At 38.8% G+C, this 25,198-nt stretch overlaps 1 protein-coding gene across 1 annotated transcript in view; it reads right to left on the reverse strand.

Moving 5' to 3' along the window:
- GABRG1 (gamma-aminobutyric acid type A receptor subunit gamma1) overlaps nucleotides 1-16,616 on the reverse strand; it is a 76,372-nt gene extending 59,756 nt beyond the window's left edge. Inside the window, exon 1 of the mRNA XM_065907352.1 lies at nucleotides 16,398-16,616. Coding sequence (XP_065763424.1) covers nucleotides 16,398-16,501 — 104 coding nt within the window. The 5' untranslated portion in view covers nucleotides 16,502-16,616. The remainder of the gene's footprint in view (nucleotides 1-16,397) is intronic.
- Nucleotides 16,617-25,198: the final 8,582 nt, after the last annotated feature.

Here is a 25,198-nt window from a genome sequence, read left to right on the forward strand (position 1 = left end):
TATAAAAGCTTTCCCTATGTTTTAGGGCAACAAAATCTTAGTAATCCCAAAAGCATATGTTCACACTGATGTATATTCCCATTTCCCCAGAAAGCTCAGAGGTAATATGAAAATTTACCTCAATGATATTACAAAGCTAACTTTCCTCATTTTTGGCAGTAACAGAAAGGAAATTTCATTATATTAATAGTTCATTATTCTACATTTGCGTCTACATTTTCTAAATTGCTTTCAGAATATTAACGACTTTAATATCATATTGGTATTATTTTGTGGATTAAGAAAACACTTGTAATAAGTTAAACATAGTTTATATAGCATATCAATGTCTCACTGTCTTTCATAGGCTGGAAGATCTGTAACATTTACGTACGATGACTGAACATTCATTTGGGGGAAACAAGTAATATTTTCTTAGGAAATTTCCCTGGGAATTCTCAAGCACTTCTTCTAAACAGTTTGAATAAATATAATTTTATCACTACTGGAAATACATAGACTCCCCAGTATATAATTTTATAATTTGTTTAATGATTGATGTTTTCACTGTTATTATCAACTGTTGAGTGCCGATAAAGCACCAATAAGTTCCTATTATGTTTTCAGAACTGTGTGCAAGGTTTCTTCCATATTAAGCTATGTTATTTAATACAGAGTAATCTTATTAAATAAATATTACTATTCCTATTTTACAAATGATAAAAAATAGATATACAGAATTTCCAGGACCCACAGTATTAAACAATAGAGGCAGAATTTGAAACAAGAATTAGTTTGAAGGCTCATTTTCTCTTTGAAGTTTCCATGGTATCATCATTATTAAACAATCCAGTGAGGTTGAATTTTGAGTCTTCTAATTTATAAGAACACAACAACACTTGTGGCAAATAGTTAGCAAGTGCATTCGGACTGTGCATGTGTAGGATGCTTAGTTTCTGCCTTGAGCTCTGAGAAGTTAGAATGATAATTTCAAGGAATCACACACACTCTGATGAAAAAGATTTTCTAACAGGTATGCTTAATCTTCAATCCAATGCTTTCATTCATTTATAGAAGAAATAACAAGTGCTACAAATATGTTAACTACAGAAAACATAAAGACGAATAAAACTGTATTCCTGATCTAAATGATCTTGTCGTTGTTATTGTTTAGTCACTAAGTCGTGTCCGATTTTTTGGTACCCCATGGACTGTAACCCACCAGGGTCCTCTGTCCCTGGGATTTTCAAGGCAAGAATACCAGAGTGGGTTGCCATTTCCTCCTCCAGGGGATCTTTCCAACCAGGGATTGAACCTGAGTCTCCCACATTGGCAGGCAGATTCTTTACAACTGACCCACCAGGGAAACCCCTAGATGACATTATTTTCTATTAAAGGAGGTAACTCTTCAAACCATCGGGCTTCTGTGGTCGCTCAGCTGGTAAAGAATCCGCCTGCAATGCACTCCAGTGTTCCTGGGCTTCCCTTGTGGCTCAGACAGTAGAAGTCCACCTGCAATGCGAGAGGTCTAGGTTCAGTCCCTGGGTGGAGAAGAGCCCCTGGAGGAGGGCCTGGCAACCCACTCCAGTATTCTTGCCTGAAGAATCCCATGGACAGAGGAGCCTGGTGGGCTATAGCCTATGGGGTCGCAGAGTCAGACACGGCTGAGTGACTGAGCGGAGCTCAGCCCATTCAACCAATATAGAAAACCATTACATGCAGAGATCCTGTCACAGCGCTGCGTGCGGGAGCTCACACTTTAAAAGGCAGGAGCATGTTTCAGCAGAGTTATTATATGCCTGTAGCGTCTAAGCCAACAGTCCATCCTGAAGGAGACCAGTCCTGGGTGTTCACTGGAAGGACTGATGCTGAAGCTGAAACTCCAGTCCTTTGGCCACCTCATGCAAAGAGCTGACTCATTGGAGAAGACCCTGATGCTGGGAAAGATTGGGGGCAGGAGGAGAAGGGGACGACAGAGGATGAGATGGCTGGATGGCATCACCAACTTGATGGACATGAGTTTGAGTAAACTCTGGGAGTTTGTGATGGACAGGGAGGCCTGGCGTGCTGCGGTTCATGGGGTCGCAGAGTCGGTTACAACGGAGCGACTGAACTGAACTGAACTGAACTGAAGCTATTTTAATACATTTACAAGTCTGATTATAATAAATATATAGTAAATTATTCGATGTAAAAATACTTTGAGTATATTACTCTTCTTAATACAATAAATAAAAGTTTAAACTTATGATAACTAAGAGATAGGTTAAGTATAGACAAGATATGCTAATGCATATGATCATGAAATAATTCATCTCTACAGCTAGAAAAAATATATATAAAAAGCAAGTCAATCAATCAATATAAACTATTATTCATAAATAGGGTAAACATTCATCAAGACTTGCCCAGGACAATCTTAATTTACACCTCTTCTCCTAGAATAATTATAAATAGTACCCTCTTTCACTCACAAAAAACTTAATTTGAATTATAAATTATATGATCACCCTGTATATATATATATATAGTTCATATATAGTTCATAACTATATATATAGTTCATATAAAGTTGACTTCAATGCAGGAGTCCTTGTTCTGACACCTGGGAAAGACCCTTCCATTAATCTGTTAAGACAGGACAGATGAAACTCAAAAACCAGGCCTCGTCGTTGAACTGCTGCTCATGACAAATTAGTGTTCTTTTATAAACATCAGATACGTTTCCATAAGTCAAGTGACACGTTCCAGGGAAGAAATATAATGTTCTAATGCTTCTAAGTAGATTATATCTTAAAGTCAAATCCTATAGGAGCTCACTTTTAAAGAGTATTTATAGGCACTGATTTTAGATTTAAAAGTCAGAGAAAAAAAAATTTTTTAATTCTTTTTCTTCTTTTTGCCGTTATAGTCTCACCACTTATTTCTTTAGTATAGAGTTCTTTTTAGGGTAGTGATGCTGAATCATTGTTCATAAATGTTGGTAGGGAAGCAAAATAAGTAAGAGTGACAGATAACAGTGTTACAGATTTGAACCTTCAGAGGTGAAATGATAGCCCACTCAATTCTGCGATTATCTTATAAGCACAAAAGAATTTGGGACCCATCACTTCAGGCACTAGAGAGAAATGCTTTGGAAATCTGAGGAGAGAGAAGGGAAGCATGCCTAGAGTATCAAGTAAGTGTTTTCCACTCTGTGCTTCCAGTCTATTCAGTACTTAACTCTACCATAAATTAATCACACTGCATCTTATTCAACCACTTTATTTCTTTATGGCACTCTATAAACTCCTTGAAAGCCAGGGCTAAGCTTTTCAATATGATAACATTGTTGCTGAGCCTAACATATAATGTGCACAATAAAAGAAAATTCACTAAATAAATGAATAATAATGTAAAGAATATTAGAAATCATATAGATGTTCATAGGTAAAATTATAGTGAATAAAGAAAATAAACAAATAAGAACAGTAAATATTGGCCTTAATCAGAGAATTCATTATTGTTCAGTTCAGTCGCTCAGTCACGTCCAACACTTTCCAATTCCAAGGACTGCAACACGAGAGGCTTCCCTGTCCATCGCCAACTCCCGGAGCTTGCTCAAACTCATGTCTATTGTGTCGGTGATGCCATTCACCCATCTCATCCTTTGTCGTCCCCTTCTCCTCCTGCTTTCAATCTTTCCCAGCATCAGGGTCTTTTCAAATGAGTCAGCTCTTTGCATCAGGTGTCCAAAGTATTGGAGTTTCAGGTCTAGCATTAATCCTTCCAATGAATATTCAGGACTGGTTTCCTTTAGGATGGACTGGCTGGATCTCCTTGCAGTCCAAGGGACCCTTCTCTAACACCACAGTTCAAAAGCATCAATTCTTTGGTGCTCAGCTTTCTTTATAGTCCAACTCTCACATCCATACATGACCACTGGAAAAACCACAGCTTTGACTAGACGGACCTTTGTTGGTAAAGTAATGTCTCTGCTTTTTAATATGCTGTCTATGTTGGTCATAGCTTTTCTCCCAAGGAGCAAGCTTCTTTTAATTTCATGTCTGCAGTCACCATCTGCAGTGATTTTGGAGCCCCCAAAATAAAGTCTGTCACTGTTTCCACTGTTTCCCCCTCTATCTGCCATGAAGTGATGGGACTGGATGCCATGGTCTTAGTTTTCTGAATGTTGAGCTTTAAGCCAAACTTTTCACTCTCCTCTTTCACTTTCATCAAGAGGCTCTTCAGTTCTTTACTTTCTGCCATAAGGGTGGTGTCATCTGCATATCTGAGGTTATTGACATTTCTTCCAGAAATCTTGATTCCAGCCTCTGCTTCATCCAGGCCAACATTTCACATGATGTACTCTGCATATAAGTTAGATAAGCAAGGTGACAATATACAGCCTTGATGTACTCCTTTCCTGATTTGGAAATAGTCTTTGGTTTCATGTCCAATTCTAACTGTTGCTTCTTGACGTGCATACATTATTGTCATTTTTACCTAATATAAAATTAATTTTAAAAACACAGTAGCTTTCTCATCCTAGTACTAATCTATCATAAACCAGAAAAAATAATGACAATACAATCTAAAAAACAGTTACAAAAAATATAGCAGGCAAGGTGTACATCTTATGTGAGGAAACTAAAAAACTAATTGAAGAATATAAGAATAGAAAAAAATAAAGGCAAAGTAAATATTTTGGCTATAAAACAGTCATATTAATATATAATTCTCAAACTAGTTTATAAATCTAAGAAATCTATATTTTGAAAATTTTGTTGATGTATCACAGAAACTAAACCAATATTGTAAAGCAATCATCCCTCAATTAAAAATAAATTAACAAAAAGAAAGTTTCAATTAAAATCCACAGTTCCTATATAAAATGTTAAAATCATTATACTGTAATTAATCGTCAATGTGAGGATAACAAAAAATTTTTGAAAAATAGATGGTGAGATGAAATTTGCCTTGCCAGAATAAAGAGAAAAACAAAGTAAAGATACTGTAATCAAAACCACATTGTGTAATACATAAAAAAAAATCAGTGAGAACGAAATCAAACATTCCAAGTGAGATACCAAGTGTCCAAAAATTCAGTATATGATAAATGTGACTAGTCAGCTTAGAAATGATAGCACGAATAATTCAGTAAACACCTGTTAAAACATTTAGAAAAATAAATTACTACTTACACAATAAATTACTAATATACCCAGGTGGGGTTAGTGGTAAAGAACCCGCCTGCCAATGCAGGAGAAACAAGAGATGTGGTTAGATCCCTGGATCTGGAAGATCCCTGGAGAAGGAAATGGCAACTCATTCCAGTATTCTTGCCTGGGAAATCCCGTGGACAGAGGGGTGTGGAGGGCTACAGTCCATGGGGCTGCAAAGAGTCAGAAGCAACTAAAGTGACTCAGCTTGCACACTAAAGACCAAAATATAATAAAGTATAAAACAATTAAAGAAAATACAAAAAATATTTATTTTTTAACTTTTTGGGGTAAGGCATTCTTTCTACCAACATGTTGTCAAACCAGGAAAGGAAAAAAAAATTGACAAAAAAGGAAAAATAAATTGTGGAGGACGTTAGATAGAATTCAGACAAAAACTAGAGACAAAGGATAAAAACAAAGATATCTACAACATAACTTGCACAGGAATTTCAGAGGGAAGAGAAGAGTAATAAACATATGAAATTATGCTAACATTTACTGGTAGCAAGTGAAAATAAGTTTAAAATATGACAAATTTTAGCCATCACACTGGCAAAACATTAAAAGTTTTGGCACTAGCATGTTCAGCACTAGCAATAATATGGATAAATGGCATTTTTTAACCATTTGTGTTCAGCCACTTAGTCATGTTTGACTCTTTGTGACCTTGTGGACTGAGGCTCACCGGGCTTCCCCATCCTTCACTATCTCCTGGAGTTTCCTCGGACTCATGCCTATTGAGTTGATGATGCTATAAATAGAATAAGTTACTCTAATAGAACAAACTGGGTAACTTGGAAACACTGATGAAATAATGAACTGAAGACATGAGAATCCATGGACAGAGGAGCTGTGCAGGCTATAGGCACAGGGTGGCATGGAGTCGAACATGACTGAAGTGACAACGCACACGCAAGCACATATGTGTGTATGGACACAGTAACAAAAACCCGTGCTCCTCGGAAGAAAAGTTATGACCAACCTATACAGCATCTTACAAAGCAGAGACATCACTCTGCCAACAAAGGTCTGTCTAGTCAACGCTATGGTTTTTCCAGTGCCCATGTATGGATGGAAGAGTTGGACCATAAAGAAAGCTGAGCACCAAAGAATTGATGCTTTTGAACTGTGGTGTTGGAGAAGACTCTTGAGAGTTTTCTGGACTGAAAGAGATCAAACCAGTCAATCCTAAAATAAATCAGTCTTGAATAGTCATTGGAAGGACTGATGGTGAAGCTGAAACTCCAACACTTTGGCAACGTGATGCAAAGAACTGACTCATTGGAAAAGACTCTGATGCTGGGAAAGATTGAAGGCAGGAGGAGAAGGGGACGACAGAGGATGAGATGGTTGGATGGCATCACCGACTTGATGGACATAAGTTTGAGCAAGCTCTGGGAGTTGGTGCTGGACAGGGAAGCCTGGCGTGCTGCAGTCCACGGTGTCACAAAAAGTTGGGACACGACTGAGCAACTGAGCTGAACAGAGATACCTAGTCCCTCCTTTTAATGATGATGTGGTATTCCATATTACAGAGTATCATAATTTGTTCAGTTAGTCCATAAAGAGTGAAGAGAAACTCTTGATGAGGGTGAAGGAGGAGAGCAAAACAGCTGGCTTAAAACTAAATACTAAAAAAACTAAGATCACAGCATCTGGCCCCATTACTTCATGGCAAATAGAGGGGGAAAAGGTGGAAATAGTGACAGATTTCCTCTTCCTGGGCTCTAAAATCACTGTGAATGGTGACTGCAGCCATGAAATCAGAAGACATTTTCTTCTTGGCAGGAAAGCTGTGATAAACCTAGACAGTGTGTTGAAAAGCAGAGGCATTACTCTGCTGACAAAGACTGTAGTCAAGGCTATGGTCTTCCCAGTGGTCACAATCATGTCATGATTGTGAAGGCTGGACAGTAAGGCAGGCAGAGCAATGAAAGATTGATGCCTTCGAGCTATGGTGCTGGAGACTCTTGAGAGTCCCTTTGACAGCAAGGAGATCAAATCAGTCAATCTTAAGGGAAATCAACCTCGATACTCATTGGAAGGACTGATGCTAAAGATGAAATTTCAGTATTTTGGTCATTTGATGTGAACACCTGACCCACTGAAAAAGTTCCCGATGCTGTGAAAGATTCAGGACAGATGGAGAAGATGGTATCAGAGGATGAGATGGCTGGATGGAATCACCAATGCAATGGACATGAACCTGGGCAAATTTTGGGAGATGGTGAGGGACAGGGAGGCCTGGTGTGCTGCAATCCATGGGGCTGCAAAAATTCAGACATGACTGGGTGACTGAACAACAAGTAAGTATATATATAAATCTAGAAAAATACCTTTGATATTAGTTGTGTGACAAAAACAAGTGTTAGATTTCATTTGTATAAAAATGTACACACAAATGTGTATACACATACTTGTTTAAACTTACAGAAAAATCTGGAGGTATAGGATTTCATTTGTATAAAAATGTACACACAAATGTGTATACACATACTTGTTTAAACTTACAGAAAAATTTGGAGGTATAGGATTTCATTTGTATAAAAATGTACACACAAATGTGTATACACATACTTGTTTAAACTTACAGAAAAATTTGGAGGTATAGGCTTCATCAAGTGGGTGAGTAATTTTGAGGAGTAGAAATGTAATAAGTATTAGTCTATTATTATTAACATTACATGATCAAAAACATTTTGACACTAGGGAAAAATGTTTTATTTTTTCCATGTACTTCAACAACATAGAGGAGAAGGAAATGGCAACCCACTCCAGTGTTCTTGCCTGGAGAATCCCAGGGACAGAGGAACCGGGTGGGCTGCCGTCTATGGGGTCGCACAGAGTCAGACACGATTGAAGCGACTTAGCAGCAGCAGCGGCGGCAGCATAGATGTATATTACTAAGAGATTATTTAAACTATTTAAGAAGATAAAGAAAAATAAATTCGAATTATCTGTGGTAAAAAACTTAAAATATTTTATGTCCACAGAATAGGATAGAAATTGAATTAAATATTAATGATTCTACAATTTGAGATGTGGAATATTAGTCTAGAAGAAAAAATAAAATATGATAACTTCATCCACTGTGAACTTTATGTGACTTTCTTAATAAAGTAGAATATATAGAATCCTTAACATTGCATTAACGTTAAGAAATTAACGACCATAGAGGTTACTTGGGCACACGGTGCTTCATCCTTAGCTTCAGAAAGGAGTATGACAAATCCCTAAATCTAGTAGAACACAGTGTGATCTGATTAGACGAGATATACGAATGTAGAGTTATATTAGTTAATAGAAGAAAAGGGAAAGACTCATACCGGAATATATTTTTAAAAATTAGTTAGTATAGTGACATATATTAAGAAAGAGAACAAAAAGAGAAAATGACAAAATAAAGCAGCTTAATTTTTCTTAACATCTTTGCTCATAGTTATGGAATTCTCATGGTTTAGTGATTGATCCAAAAATACTAATAATAAAACAATATTTTGTGCAAGTTTTTGGATTTTTTATTTGCTTTGTTTGACACACCAATTCTTTTTTTTTTGAAACAGAGTTTATAAAATTAGGAACCATGATTCCAAAGAATAATATTTAGGGAGGTGGTGAATACACAGAGATAATAAATGTTTTTTTGAGCCTGTTTCCAAGTGAATATTTTTTTGGGGAAGGGAAATAAACCATAATTTTCTTCAGTCTATTAAAAAATTACTGCTGGATTGAAAGTATATTAAAATGAACACCAAATTTTTCATTAGTTTACTTTATATTCATAGAACACAACACAGTATAAATTAGACTTAGAAACAATATAACTCTTCATGACATTCACATTCTCTAAGCCTTTGATGCTCAGATAAATTATATAAGGCTGCTAAAACTTTTGCAAATTTGAGGCATAATATTGAGGTTATTAAATTATAAAAGATATTAAAAGATCTTTAAATGGAAGAAAGAAATGGGAATTTGTTCTTCTGAATGCAAAAAGTTATACTTTTTCCTAAGTCTTGAGAGTGTAAATAACAGGTAAAATATTTTCACTGACATAAGCATCCTCTCAGGACTTTCACTTGAAAAGGGAGAGAATACAAATGAGTAGAACAGAAACAACAAAACACTCTAGTCAACTATTAGTTTTGACAATCTGAAGGCTTTCAGAAAGGATTGTTGCTAAGGAAGTGACAGGAACAAATGTACACGCGTAAGTCACCCGCACAGAGTAAGAAATCAGTTTATAGAACACAGCTGTCTGATGAGAACTGAAGTTTAGTCTAACCAATAGGACTGCCTTGTTTCAGTCAATATGGCTCTTTAGTAGAAAAGTCATTCTTGCTCAAAGCCCTCCACCACATGTGTTGGAAAATTACTCTGATAGTTACACACATCTAGGATGACTGAGAGGGGAATGGCATGCCTTTATTAAAGCAGTTCTCAAGTTCTGCAAGCACGAATCATGGTCCTAGTAACATTCCCAAAGATTAGCTTCTTTTCCAGAACCCTTGATTCTAATAGTCTTCTAGTTACGTAGCAAACTGAATCATTCCCTGATCATAACAGTGTTAAAATTTTATTTTAAACCTACTATTTTCTAATCATAAGCCTTCTGATATGCCCATCCACCTACAGGTTGAAGTTCAGGGTCTATGTTAACTTTCTATATCCCTGTGTTACTCAAAATATTTGTCTAAAAGTAAGGAGAAATGTTAAATCTCCAAATGGATTGTATTTAGGAGAAAAAGATCTCTACAGTTCAGAAATTTATTATTTAACTAAATTATATAGATTTTAACAGGATGTTAGAAAGTGAAAGTCACTCAGTCGTGTCTGACTCTTTGTGACCCCCTGGACTATACAGTCCATGGAATTCTCCAGGCCAGAATACTGGCGTGGGTAGCCCTTCCCTTTTCCAGGGGATCTTCCCTACCCAGGGATAGAACCCAGGTCTCTCACATTGCAGGTGAATTCTTTACCAGCTGAGCCACAAGGGAAGTCCAAGAAAACTGGAGTGGGTAGCCTATCCCTTCTCCAGCGGATCTTCCCCACCCAGGAATGGAACCAGGGTCTCCTGTATTGCAAGTGGATTCTTTATCAACTGAGCTGTCAGGGAAGCATTGCCATTTTAATGAAACACATTCAATGACCAAAGTGCCTTCCATAGTAGGCACTGAATAAATATTTGTTGAATGAATGCTAATGTTTAATAACTGTTTACTGAATTAATAGCTAAGACTCTTTCCTGAAACACAGGGCTTCAGTTGGCTAAACTGTTTTAGTACAGGGAGAATTAGATCTTGAGCTATTTAAAAATGGAAGAAAACCACAGATTTCATCTCCTTCTAACAAGTTTCTACTAAAAGTCTAGTGATAAGGCATCCATTACTTTGTTAGAAGACTTTTGTATGGATGAAAATCTGTCTTCACATAGCTTTCACTACTTAGTTATAGATTGTTTATAACATCTATAAATAGTAAATTCAAGCATGATTTTCTCTGGCATCCTTAAGAATATAAGATGCCTCAATACAAGTTTCCTGAATTCCAAATTCTTGCTTTTATCCAGTGGGGTTTTTTCCTAATCAAGAAGTTCTGTTTGTTGAAGTTTTTTCCCTAAAATAATTACTCCAGCACCGCACATAAGATTCTAGATTATGCGTCAGGGCCATAGCGGATAGTGTATCTACTATGCTTCTCTCAAATGCACTCAAGTATCTCCTCCCCTCTTCTCTCCTCTCTGCTCCTCTCTTTTTCTCTACTTTCCCTTCCTCATCCTTTCCCTCCCTCCCTTGCTTTCCTCATCCACAGTTATGTTAATGACTTTGATTTACATGGCATTTGTAATCTTAGAGGAAAGGTGATTACAAATGCAGGTTCCATGCAGAGAGCACGTGGATCTGAGTCATGGATTCAGCATTATCAGCAAGATGATCTTTGTTGTTGTTTATTTAGCTGCTTTCTACTATGTATTATTTTGGGCTTCCCTGAGAGCTCAGTTGGTAAAGAATCCGCCTGCAATGGGGAGACCTGGGTTCGTCCCTGGGTTGGGAAGATCCCCTGGAGATGGGATAGGCTACCCACTTCAGTAACCTGGACTGAAGAATTCCATGGACTATACAGTCCATGGGGCCGCAAAGAGTCGGACACGACTGAGCGACTTTCACTTTGTTTCTATGTATTTAGTGCTTACTCTGTATTATTTTGGGGGGCTCCAAAATCACTGCAAATGGTTACTGCAGCCATGAAATTAAAAGACCTTTGTTCCTTAGAAACAAGCTTTTCCTTGGAAAAAGCTATGACCAACTTAGGCAGCATATTAAAAAGCAGAAACATTATTTTTCCAACAAAGGTCCGTCTAGTCAGAGCTATGGTTTTTCCAGTAGTCATGTATGGATGTGAGAACTGGACCATAAGGAAAGCTGAGCACTAAAGAATTGATGCTTTTGAACTATGCTTTTGAACTCAACTGTCAAGAAGATGCTTGAGAGTCCCTTAGACTATAAGGAGATCAAACCAGTCAATCCTAAAGGAAATCAGTCCTGGGTGTTCATTGGAAGGACTGATGCTGAGGCTGAAACTCCAATACTTTGTCCACCTGATGCAAAGAACTGACTCACTGGAAAAGACCCTGATGCTGGGAAGATTGAAGGCAGCAGGAGAAGAGGATGACAGAGGATGAGATGGTTGGATGGCATCACCGACTCAATGGACATGTGTTTGAGCAAGCTCCGGGAATTGGTGATGGACAGGGAAAAGATGCAGGGCGTGCTACAGTCCATGGGGTTGCAAAAACTCGGAGACGACTCAGCGACTGAACTGAACTGAACTGAATTTAGCTGTGTGGTTGTGTCAGACTCTTTTGTGAACCCATGGACTGTAGTTACCCAGGCTTCTCTGTCCACGGGATTTCCCAAGCAAGAATACTGGAGTGGGTTGCCACTTCCTCCTTCAGGGGATCTTTCAGACCCAGGGTCCATCCTGTGTCTCCAGCATTGCAGGAGGATTCTTTATCCCTGAGATGCCTGGCATCTTTAGTGAGTTCCTAAAAACTGATGTGTCCTGATTTTTCCATCTGCAAAATTGGGAGAATAACAGTATCTAACCTTTATTTTCCCTTCATGCCTGATGGTAGTTCCACTAAGTATAACATTCTAGGTTGAACATGTGTCTTTATTTTGGAGACATTTCCCCCTGGTTTCCTGGTATCGTCAATGAGTAATCTCACGGTGTTCTAATTTTCTTGCCTTGACTCTAATATTTTCTATTAGCACCCTATAACCTTAAAAATTTAGACTCCTCTGTTTATCTTTGGAGTTAAGATATATTTCATTATTTTGACTATTCTTTTGATATTTCCCTTTGAGTAATATCATAAATCTCAGCCTTAGCAGTGAGTATAACAGGGTACTCATGTGAAATACAAGTACTGTCCATCTGGTTAGTACTCATGTCTAGTTTATTCACCACTGTACACCCAGCAAGTTTTACTGTGTAGAGCATAGCCGGCATTCAGTAAATATTTGTTGAATGAAAGACTGATCTTTCTCATAATTCAAAACTTAAAGTGTGAAAGTGTTAGTCACTCAGTAGTGTACGACTTTTTGTGATCCCAAGAACTGTAGCTTGTCAGGAGTCTGTGGAATTCTCCACGTAACAATATTGGAGTGGATAGCCAATCCATTCTCCAGGAGATCTTCCCGACCCAATCTCCTGAAATGCAGGTGGATTCTTTACCATCTCAGCCATCAGGGAAGCTTCTGATGGCTCGACGGTATCTCTAATTCAAAAGAGATTTAATAATGTGAAAAGTAGTTTTATAGTTCAGTTCATTGTAAGAGATTTAATAATAATGTACAAGAATTCAAGGAGTTTACTGAGCTTGACTTTAACTAGAATAAATAATTCTATACTTATTGTGATTCTGAGAATATCTGTTATGTCATTTCAGTTAAAAATTTAGGCGACATTACTTTGCACAAATTTTCTCTCTTGGTCTTGAAACAAGTTCGAAAGGTAGATGTCATTTCTGCTTTTCACAAATGAGGACTCTGCCTCAAAGGTTTGCCTGAGATCAGCCTAGTGGGAAGGGGTGTAGCTGAGACTAGAAGTTATGTCTAATGGTCAGGTCCAGGGTTCTCAGTCTGTAGCACGCATATATGTGAATTAATCTCCAGAGGCCTGTGGCAGTCATTTCACCATATTTTTGTAATATATCAAGAGCCACTTTTTTTCCAGTTTTCCACCCTGCTTTGCTTCCTCTTGTTTGGGACCGCACCATCATTATTATTTTCTTAGATAAATCTTAATCACCTGTATATAAATATAAAACACCAGACTTGTCTCCTTCATTTTTAAATGAAAAATCAAACATTTTCTTTTGTTGCTTTACCAAAAATGTGTCTCATAGTACATAATGAGATAAAAGGGAAGAAGAGTATACCTAAAAGACTCTATAAACATGGGATTTATTAATTATGCATTTGCATTTTAGCATCAAAATCATTTTGTCTCTCATTTCTTCTTTGAATATTTAATTATTATAGAACATCATTAGTCATTGTGTCTGTAAGTTTGCACCCACATTTTATTAGAGAATGAAGCCAAAAATCTAAGTGTCTAAAGAAAAACCATGTATTATCATCTCCACAAAATATATTACTAAAATTATTTGAAAATAATATAGTTTAAAAGCAATTATACTTGAATATTGTCATTTAGGCACATGACTGCTATACTGTAGGATTATTGATTTAATGAATTGTTTCTAAAAATAAAGATGAGCTCCCTTCCTTGAGCTCTGTCAGAATATCACTTCTTAGTCAAAGCTCACTGTAACTTAATTCAGAACAGCCAACGTCTCATATCATTGTTTCAACTCTTTTCCAAAGTCTGATCAAAATGAGATTGTTTTCAACATCACAAATAAGACAGCTCAAGCTTGAGAAATTTTAACCAACTTGCCAAGATGCCATGGAGCCTCACTGAGAATGAAACACAGGAACTGTGACTTCAGGTTTTAGCTACAACAACAGGATAGGTTTTCATAGTTCAGCAATATAAAAATCAATAAAATGTCTCTTCTTTATACTCTTGATGAAAACTAATAAGGAAACAAGTTACTGTCTCTGATGAGATACGAAAAAATAATGACTTCCAATTTGGTAAATTCCAAAATAGGTGACTTTGAAGATTTAATTTAGAAACTGGCATCAGACATCAAAATTCTCAGAAAGAACCATCTGTGGTTAGTTTTAGGAAAGTCTCTCACAAAAGGAGAAAGGAAGAAAATATGAATATAAGTGGTTTGTACATGTCTACATCAATTAGCTTCAACTAAATATTAAAAGGATGAAAAGTTCATCACAACTATAGCTACTTTGAAAAGTGAATACACACATTCTCATCATTGAGACCCTAAGAGCTAATTACAACAGCAACATATAGCTTTATTTTTTTACTATGTATTTATTCACTTGCCAGAAAAATTCATATTCTCTTAGGTACTATGATAAAATAATTCATCTACTTCAGCTGTTAACACATTTATCTCTCTCTCTCACTTATCCATAATGGCAAAAAAAAGTACATGACATTCCCAATTAAAATCTCCCTCTTGAAAGCTACTAAGAAAAGCCAATGACACGACTACTGAGTTATTTTGCTTCACTTCAAACCTTGGACATATTGTATATGAAAACTTGAAGAAACCATAAATGATCTGCTACTCTCCTCCATTTCCTAAATGAAGAAACTGCTCAGAGAGATGAAGGCCTCTTGATACACAGAATCATGTCTCCAGACTGCCAGAGTCCATCTCTGTCTACACCACCACAAAACTCTAACTCTGAGCATCTTGAAAGAGAGTTCTGGAACCTTCATAATGCAAATATCCCTAAGAAGAAAATGTATTATTTAAAACCAAACATCTCTTTAGAAAGACAGCATGCCCTGTAGTAAGCAGCTTGTCTATTAGGTTGCAAAAGGAACTTGCATTCAGAGTGATGAGGAGCATACAGGTTGTTATTCCAGAAAACCACCAAGAAATCTGTTTTTACTTATGAGGACACAGATCCGTTTGCAATATTACGAAGGTGGAGGAAAGCAGTGATACGTGGCCTACCAAGATGTATTTCATAATTTTATAATATATTCAAAGAAATACACCATCATGACACACTTCAGTATAAGAAGTTAATTACGTAGTGTGTTTGTACCCTTAGAGAGCATTTAAGTTTCTGAGGGAAAAGGGCAAGTAAACTAAAACTGTAATATTTAAAACAGTGTCAAACATATTCTGGCAAGACTCATATTACTTAGCATACTTTATTCTCTATTTTTGGAGAGAAAATACAGTTGTTCTATAGGCCAGTAGTGGCAAAAAATTCACTCTAGCTATATGCTTAAAATCATCATCATCATAATAAATTTTAGCAATGATGCAAGTAGTTGTAAAAGCATATTTCCATCTCTATAGTGATTGCGTTTACTCGAGTTCTAAACACTGTCCCCCTGTCTCACTCATCCCTTTCTGTCATACACACACACACACACACACACACACACACACACACGCATCCAGGACATTCACATCAACATAACACTTTCATTTACTTGTACACAGCAAATTAAAATAAACATCATTCAAAACTGACTCAATAAATTATACACAATTCTTTTCTAACAAATATAACAGACTTGCAACCCTGATGGATTTTTTTAGCCATATTTATGATCCTCCTTGACTAAAAGTTTGCTTATTTTTTTGAATAGCAAAAAAGAAAGGATAAGGGAAAAAGCAATATTAGTGTATAGAAAAGCATCATACATACCATGCTGTGTAACAAGTTTCTAGAATAACTTTGTCTTTAAAATGCAGAATTACTCAGAAAGTTCAGCAGTGACATTCATTCACTAAATGCAGTTACAAAATCATTTCTACTCCCCTCCCTACTTCCAGTAACCGAGTCTTTACTAGTTTCCACTGCGCTCCAAGTCAAAACCAACTGAGCTGATTTCGGTGCTTCACACATAGGTTCATTTCATTCTATCAGAAAATGAGTAGATCTAATAAAAAAAAATAAACTGATGGGAAAATATCCCAAATGTGCCCGGGGAAATGCAAATTATTTAACACAGAATGACTTCTAAAGAGAAACGAGGAGGGAGTGGGTAGATAGCAAAGAATAGTTTGAAGTCCTTGAATTTACTCACCAGTTTCCCAGATGCACGGTCAGTAACAGGAACATCAACCTCACGCCTCTCCTTTGATTCCACAGAAGAAAAGGGGAGAAGAGAAGAGCTTTCCAAGAACCCATGGGGATCGCTTTTCTTCCTAGTTCTCCAGCCAGGACTTTTCCTCCCACCTCAGCTGCAGACTGGTGCGAGCAGAAGGGAGAAGGTGGAGAGGCTGTACACCTCGCGACCAGGTAGGATGCGGCTCCCGGCGGAATTGAGCAAAGCGAGCCAATCAGACCGAGAGGATGCTGGTAAAAATTCGCTGGAAAAAAGCTGGGCCAATCCAGGGCCCTAGGAGGCGGAGCTTCCCCTACTAGACACCGAGCCCAGTAGGGAAAAGGGCTCTTTTCTTCCTAAAAGAAAAACAAACCTCTTCTCCCTGGCAGCCTCAGAGAAACAGTTGAGTGGCTCTGACAGATTTCCCTCCCGAGGGAAAGGCGGCTTCCTTCTTGTCCCCCAGCCTTCCCTCCTGACCGACTCCGTTTCGGGAGTCTCCTTCCCCGTCCGCGTTTGGATTCTGAATCTGCCTTCCAGGAGGGGTCCGTGGGGAGCTTTGCCATGCCTAACTGGTTTTCCCCAGGCTCGCGAAGGCTCTGCTAATGTTGGTAACGACTGTTGTGACTTTGAGAGGGGCGGTGTCTTATTTCTTTGCAGCCCCAGCACTTGCCATAATGCCCCACACAAACATGTTCTCGGGAGATGCTGAAATATATAGCTGGGTGGGTGAACGAGCCAGTTGGGTGCATTCCTGGTCACCAGGCTTCCTACCCACCCCCTTTCCGTTGCCGTTACGAGTGAGAGGATTTGCAGTCTCCTCGCTCTGGGCGCCAAACAGACTGATGAACAGTGCCAGCAAGAATGATCTCATTGTACAAAAACAAACAAAAATCCGACCTTAGATCATTCCAGTCCTGGGGGCTTTGGATCGACCGCATGTGGAATCCTTGCTCCCCCCTTTGCGTTTGCTGGGCTCCAGTGTGTGGTACCCAACTTCAGAGGCTCTTTGAGTTTGCAGCAGAGCCCAACAGTTGCCATAGCAACTAGAAAGCCTCCGGCAGCCTGAACAACTGTACAGGCTGACAGCGGTGGCGGTGGAGGCAGGCTGGCTCTGCCCAGCCATCTTCCTCCTCTGCGCCCTCCTGGGTCGCTGCTTCCCCCAGACCCCTGGGGCTGGGGCCTTTGGCTGTGTCCTTAATCATCTCACAACTACCTGGTACTGACCGGATTCAGGGGTGAACTGCAGTTTACCATGGGGTCACCTTAGAGTATTTGTCTCCCCAGCAAACAATTCAAGGTAGAAGTAACAATGTTTGTGCATGAGTCGCTGTTGCTACCCTAGCTTCTGAAATCACTCAAAGGAACTGGATGGGGTAACAAGGTTACAGATATTTTCTTGCCCAGAATAACAGATGGTGAAATGCAAGGGCTTTTCTCCTGTCTCTTTGGTTCTCCATCTCTTTAGTCTTCTCTGAAAATAGGTGTGGACTTCCTTAGTTTTCTTCTACTACCCAATTACTAAGCATTATTCTCTTTCATCAAAGCACATTAGTCAAGGCAGCTCAAACTAAATAATTTGAATAACAATAAAGTTTCATTATAATAAATTTTGAAATGAATTGAATTTAGTTAAAAGTTGATTTCAATATGAATCTGGGTAGTAGTTGTTGTTTCTCTCGAGAATTAAGAATGCACTTTGCATAGCTGTTTAACTGCTTCATTGGGTGCACACACTCATTCACTGCTCTGGTTAGCCAGTGAACTTAGGAATGAATTTATTCGAAGCATGTGGTGAAAAACAAATACTTGTCTAGGTACTCTTTGCATTTTTCAAAGATTAGGTAAGTTTTCTGCATAAAATCAATATGATATAGAGTTGACAATATGATATTGCATTTATTTATACAATGGTCGTTGAAAGTTCTCCCATCAAAAATTTTACTCTTATTGTTCTAATGAATAACTGAAAGATGCTGAGAGCCATTACAAAAAATTAATGGAGAGGAAAGGTGAAGGATATATCCTTAGGCTACTATTTATTATTGTAAAAGATAAAGGACTGCAGTAATTTCCAAACTGGGAGATTTTCTGTATTTTCTGAAATACACATTTTTGCCAATTCAGGGCTGAAATATTTCAAATTTATTTAAATCCTTTCTTTCAAACAATGTCATGTGACTTTTCATTTCTATGTCTCTTCCTTTGATTTTTCTTTTCCTTTTTGTAACATTTGTCTTCTGGGAGATGGATCCTATTCTGCTGTCATAGTTAATTATATTTCCCTGTAAACTATGTTAGAGGGATCTGTGCCCTCCAGAACCTGATTTTGTATATCAGCCATGTCTTGACCCTGACAGTCTGTCTCATTTGATTTACTGAATCAGTTGTGTGTATGGATGTGTGTGCGCGTGTGGTGGGAGTGGGGGATGACACGCAGTGCGAGCTCTGAAAAAAGCCAAGAAGGAAAACGGTGCTCATCAAACCAACCGTAGCGTGTCTTAGAGGAGCCTTGTGGAGAAACAGATTAGGTGTTTTACACAAATCTAAACTAGAAGGCCAGAGCTGCCATAGAGAAGAGTCTAGATAAAACTCTCTGTCTTCTGTTAAGGCCATGGTTCCCAAACCCGGGCAGTTTTACCTCATAAGACATGTATCAGTGTCTGGAGACATCTGCAGTTGTCACAGCTCAGAGGGCGGAATGAGTTACTGGCCTCCAGTGAGCAGAGTCCAGAGTTGCTACTACACATTGTAAAATGCAAAAGAGAGCCACCCCACAGCAAAGAATTATTGCATTCAAATTGTCAGTAGTACCAAAGATGAGAAGCCCTGCATTACGTATAAAAATAGAAAGAGTAGACTGATTTCCTTGCAGCTGATGATTTCCTAATATTATCATTGAAATCATCACACCCCCTTCTCCTTCCTTTGATGTGCATGTTAAGTCGCTTTACTAAGACCAACTTTTTGCGACCGTATGGACGGCAGCCCACCAGCCTCCTCTGTCCATGGGATTCTCTAGACAAGAGTACTGGAGTGGGCTGCCATGCCCTCCTCCAGGGGATCTTCCCAACTCAGGGATCGAACCTATGTCTCTTAGGTCTCCTACATTGGCAGGCAAATTCTTTGCCACTGGTGCTGCCTGGGAAGCCCTCCTTTTGACTAGCTGAGCTATAACCATTATTCATTAATCTCATATCTAGTTGTAATGACTATAGACTGATATTTCACAGCAACTTTTTCAAAATGTAACCAAATATTAGAATAAAATCAATATTTGAACATTAGAATAAAATGTTTGGAGTATCTACTTAAAATGCAAAGACATGGGCTTCTACCCAGACCAAATGAATTAGAATGTTTAGCAAGAATCTCTGGAGTTTCTCATGTGTCAAAATGTTTGAAAAACATAATCTGATAATTGTCCCACAAAATGACTAGTGCGACAGTGACCTGATTATGAATATGCAATTCTGGCCCTAGGAAAACCAGATTTCCACATGATTCACCTGTTTGTTGTTAATACATTCATTGAAATATTTGTGAATAAATTTTGATGTCAGACACTGTATCTGACATTAAGAATACAGTAGTGAATAAGACTTACCACTTCTTGCCTTGCTTTCTTCGTCTATCAAAAGGTGATAAGATTTTTTAGTTTATTGAGTTGTTTTAAAGATCAGATGGATGAACACAAGGGGATTGCTTTGAACAGTATGTGGATAATAGAGATTATTCAAAAAATGCTATTTGTCACTGTCATTTACTTGTTGAGAGTGGATTTCAAATATAACTTGTTTACTGCAGCCATTGGTGTGGAATCTGGCACAAAGCAGTGTTCCTAGAATCTGCAGCCTTCCAGGGACTATGGAGAAGCTCAGGAGAACACTGATGTTCTCATCCTACCCTCAACATTGTCCTGAAAACTGGCTTCTCCAGAGCAAGAAGACGATTGGACCCATGCTCTAGTTCCTGGTCACACTGTTCTGATGGCCACAAATTCTGCAGCTAAAGCTGTAATTGTAGCCTCCTAAACTTATCATTCAATATCGTAATTTTGTGTTTGTTTTGCCCTGTCATATGCTATTCCTTCAGCTTATGGGGCCTTCCTTCTTCATCTGCCTAGTCTCTGGTTACTCTTTGTGAATGTTTAAGGGTTATTTTTCTCCAGGGAGTCTTTATTGATTGTTCACTACTTGCTAGTCTGAGGTACAGTTCTGTCATCCAATAATAGTTAATGTTTATTGAGTGTTTGCTGTGTCACCAGGCATTATTCTTAATGGTTCTGCATTATAGATGTATACAATACTCTCACAATGTAAAGTAAACATTTCATATTTGTATCACAGAACATAACACATTTTTAAAACTGTTAATGCTATCTGTATTTTTACCCAAATTATTAATTCTGTGTTTTTAGATTTTACATATAAAAGATTTATAGTACTTCCTAGACCTGTTATTATATTATATATATATTTAATATTATTATAGTTTATCTATCTTTAATATCATATGTACATTTTATCAGTACATTTCTCTCCCTAGAATTTAATTCCATGAAGTCAAAGATTTCATTTGTATTCATCACTCATTCCTTTTGTCCAAAGCAATGGCTAATAAATAGTAGGTACGTGATAAATATCTGTAGAATGAAAATAAGTATTCAGAGAATAAATAAACACATGCATGGCTTTAATCCTTCTATAAAGTTCTGGAGCCATTAAGGGATCTCTTTCAACGGCATAGGTTCCAAGTGCCCATCTCTAATTAGACAAAATCCAGACCTTGTTGCTTGACTTATTCCTTCTTATCACACCATGGGAATTAATTATTTTTCTTATTTACATATTGCCATGATAAAAATGAACAAATGCAGGCACTTTAATTTATTCAATAAGATTATTATTTAAATCAAACAGAAGAGAGGGCCAGCATACAGAAATTTCACAAAACTGAAAGCACACACCCTTTCTCTGTCAATCTGTTCAATCTCCTTAATCCTGTACCCGGCCTCTAAAGTACAGCCAAGAGAGGGAATTCTGATCATTGGTGGCAGGTAGCCATGGATTTAAAGCTTCTAAATCCATCCCATTTTTTGGTTTCTGTATTGTAATTTCCAATAGCCTTTTGCCACTGGTTATCACTATTCTTTCTTGTATTTTCCATGCTTTCTTTTCTAGCTGATTTCCTCCCAGTATGCAAATATGTCCATGAAAGTAAAAGTGAAAATGAAAGTCACTCAGTTGTGTCTGACTCTTTGTGACCCCATGGACTGTGGAATTCTCCAGGCTAGAATCCTGGAGTGGGTAGCCAGCCTTTCCCTTCTCCAGGGTATCTTCCCAACCCAGGAAGTTGAATGCAGGTTTCCTGCATTGCAGGCAGATTCTTTACTAACTGAGCCACAAGGGAAGTCCCAATATGTTCATGTAGAACATTAAACTTTGTACATATACTACATTAACCTTATTATCTCCTCTTTTTTTTATACCTATTCTTTATTCTCACTAACAGCCCTTCTTCTCAATTTTGTCACCACCCATTCACTCACCAAGCTTTGTGGTCTGGCCTCTGTACCATGTCACTGATGGCTCCAGACTGCTAAATCCAGTAGAAGTTTCCCGTACTCACCTTGTGTTTCATTTACATTGGATCCAGTTGATGCTCTTTCTCAAAACACTTGGCATCATGATACCACGCTTTCCTGGTTTGTTGTTTGCATTCCTTTAGCTAATTTATTTTAGGCTTCTTTGCATGTTTATTCTACCTGACCCCAACATTTCTGACTTCCTCAAATATGAGTTCAACTTCTTTTCTTTTTTGCATCATACTTTCACACTAAGTAAACTCATCTATTTCCCAAGCTAGACACATAATTTTAAAAACTGAAGTGTATCCCCTCAAATTTAAAATCCAAGAATTTCTATTGGGCCATAGATACAGATATCAAAGCAACCCCAGCCAGGTAGTCAAATGAGGACCCTCACACTTATTCTAGATACATGTATCATCTGACCTGTCATGAACACTTCAATATTTGCAAAGCACATTTCCAGTCACACATGAGTGTGTGCTAAGTCACTTCAGTCGTGTCCAACTCTTTGCAACCCTATTAACCGAGCCTGCCATGCTCCTCTATCCATGTGGATTCACTGGAGTGGGTTGCCATGCCCTCTTCCAGGGGATCTTCCCGACCCAGGGGTCAAACCTGCCTTTCTTACATCTCCTGCATTAGCAGCGGGATTTTTTGCCACCAGTGCCACCTAGGAAGCCTGTATCTACTGTCAACCAGTGTAAATAGATTGCAGTGGCCATGGGCTCATAAATAAAATAGCCTGGGTTCAAACTCAAGATCCTCTACTACTAATAGTGTAAGAATAGGAAGTTTACTCATTTTTCACTGTCTTAATCAGCATTAGATTGATGTGAAAATTGTTAGTCAATTTACATAAGGATCTTAGAATACTTCTTGGCATATAGTAAGTGCTCAATCTTAACATTTATTACTATTGTTATTACTATTGCTATTGTTATTATCATAATCTAGCTAGTTCTGCTGCCAATTAATCCAAGCAGCCATCATCAGTTACATGGACTAAGTGCCTACCATTTTCAATCTTGCCTACTCCTAAATTATTCTTCATATAACTACCTGAATGGTATTTTTAAAGTAGAAATCTGATACTGTTTTTCTTATACATTTGGTGATTTTCCTGTTGTACTTAGGACAAAGTGCAAAGTTTTATCCTAGACTTTGAGACCCTCCTGCTTCTGGTCCCTACATCTCTCCCCTGCACCATCTTTTCAGGTCTTCCCTTCTCTCAATGTGTTCCTACCAGAATGAACTTGCTTTTTTGTTTTTCCCATTGTCAGAACTCACTGTTAATTTTGGGCTTTACAGATGTTTCCCTTTGTCTTGGTCACTGCACCTCACACTTCACCCTGGCTATTCCATTTCCCTCTTTGCAGTCTCAGCTTGACTGACACATTCTCAAAGAAGCCCCAGTTCCCAAATTTAAATCACGTCCTCTGTTATGCCATCAAGTAGCATTCAGTACTTTTCCTTTCTGACACTTGAAGTTAACTCACTGATTTATTTAATTCAAAAAATAGTCATTGAGCACCAAAGTTTTAAGCATTCTTTGATATATCGGAGGTTTTAAGGTTTTAAGCATTCTTTGATATACTGAACATATTATAATAAATAACACAGAGATTCATGCTGTTATGGAGCTTACATTTTATTGAGCTTTAGTAAATGAATGATATATGTTTCATTCTTAAATATATTTTTCACAATCAATTATTTTTTACTCTTTAAAGAAATGCATTTTTAACTGGAGAATAGGTGCTTTACAAAGTTGGCTGGTCTCTGGATAGTAGCTCGAACCAGCTGTAACTGCGCAACCACGCCCCTCCCCCCACTTCATCCCCTCCCCCCTCCTCCCTCTCCCCATCCCCCTCCCCCAGCTGCAACTGCGCAACCACGCCCCTCCCCCCAGCTATAACTGTACATCCGCGCCCCGCCTCTCGAGCCCCTCCCCCCACTTCATCCCCTCCCCCCAGCTATAACTGTACATCTGCGCCCCGCCTCTCGAGCCCCTCCCCCACTTCATCCCCTCCCCCCAGCTATAACTGTACATCTGCGCCCCGCCTCTCGAGCCCCTCCCCCTCCCCCTCCCCCACCTCATCCCCTCCCCCCTCCCCCCAGCTGTAACAGCACAACCACGCCCCTCCCCCTCCCTCCCCCCGCCTCATCCTCTCCCCCTCCCTCCTCCCACCTCATCCTCTCCCCACCTCCCTCCCCCCACCTCATCCTCTCCCCCTCCCTCCTCCCACCTCATCCTCTCCCCCTCCCTCCCCCCACCTCATCCTCTCCCCACCTCCCTCCCCCCACCTCATCCTCTCCCCCTCCCTCCTCCCACCTCATCCTCTCCCCCTCCCTCCCCCCACCTCATCCTCTCCCCACCTCCCTCCCCCCACCTCAGCCCCTCCCCCTCCCCCCTCCCCCTCCCCCACCTCATCCTCTCCCCCTCCCTCCCCCCACCTCATCTCCCCCCTCTAGGTCGTCCCAGAACTCTGAGCAGAGCCCCCTGTGTTTATAGCAACTTCCCAGGAGCCATCTATTTCACACACGGTAGTGTGTTTATGTCAGTGCTGCTCTAAACTCGTCCATGCCCTCCGTCGACCCAGCTCCGCCAGCTTCACCCACTTGCAGGGCAGGACCAGAGGCACACAGACAGAGAGGATGCGCTGGCGGGCACAGCAGGGGATGAGGGGCAGGACGCACGCAGAGAGCCGCGCTGAGATACATAAATCACCTCCTATTTAATTTTTATCTCTTATCTACACTGTAGCTCCTTGATGACAAGAGATTTTGGCTTTTTTCTTTTTTTCCTTTTGGACATTGTCCCCATTGTCTGTGACTCTGCCCTCATCATATCCATTTGTTGAATGAAGAAATTAAGTACCTTTCTACATTCACCGTCTCTAAAACTTTGAGCAGCATACTTCATTTCTGTAAGCTTACATTTATTCTCTATTTTAAAAAATGTACAGGATATCAGTATGAAGTCTGCAGAGTTGATGTGATAATATTAGATATTACAAGAATGCCGAGCACATAATAGACCTCGATATATGGCTAAGATTTGGAATCAGGTGGGTAAGCTCTTGTTAACATCATAAAGTATATGATTAAATTATACTTGTAAAAGTAAGGTGTGTAGAGTCAGCTTACATAAATTTAATCCTGTCTACACTAATTATTTTTGTGACCTTTG

The sequence above is a fragment of the Muntiacus reevesi genome, chromosome 16 (assembly GCF_963930625.1).
Source record: "Muntiacus reevesi chromosome 16, mMunRee1.1, whole genome shotgun sequence".
Taxonomy (NCBI): Eukaryota; Metazoa; Chordata; class Mammalia; order Artiodactyla; family Cervidae; genus Muntiacus; species Muntiacus reevesi.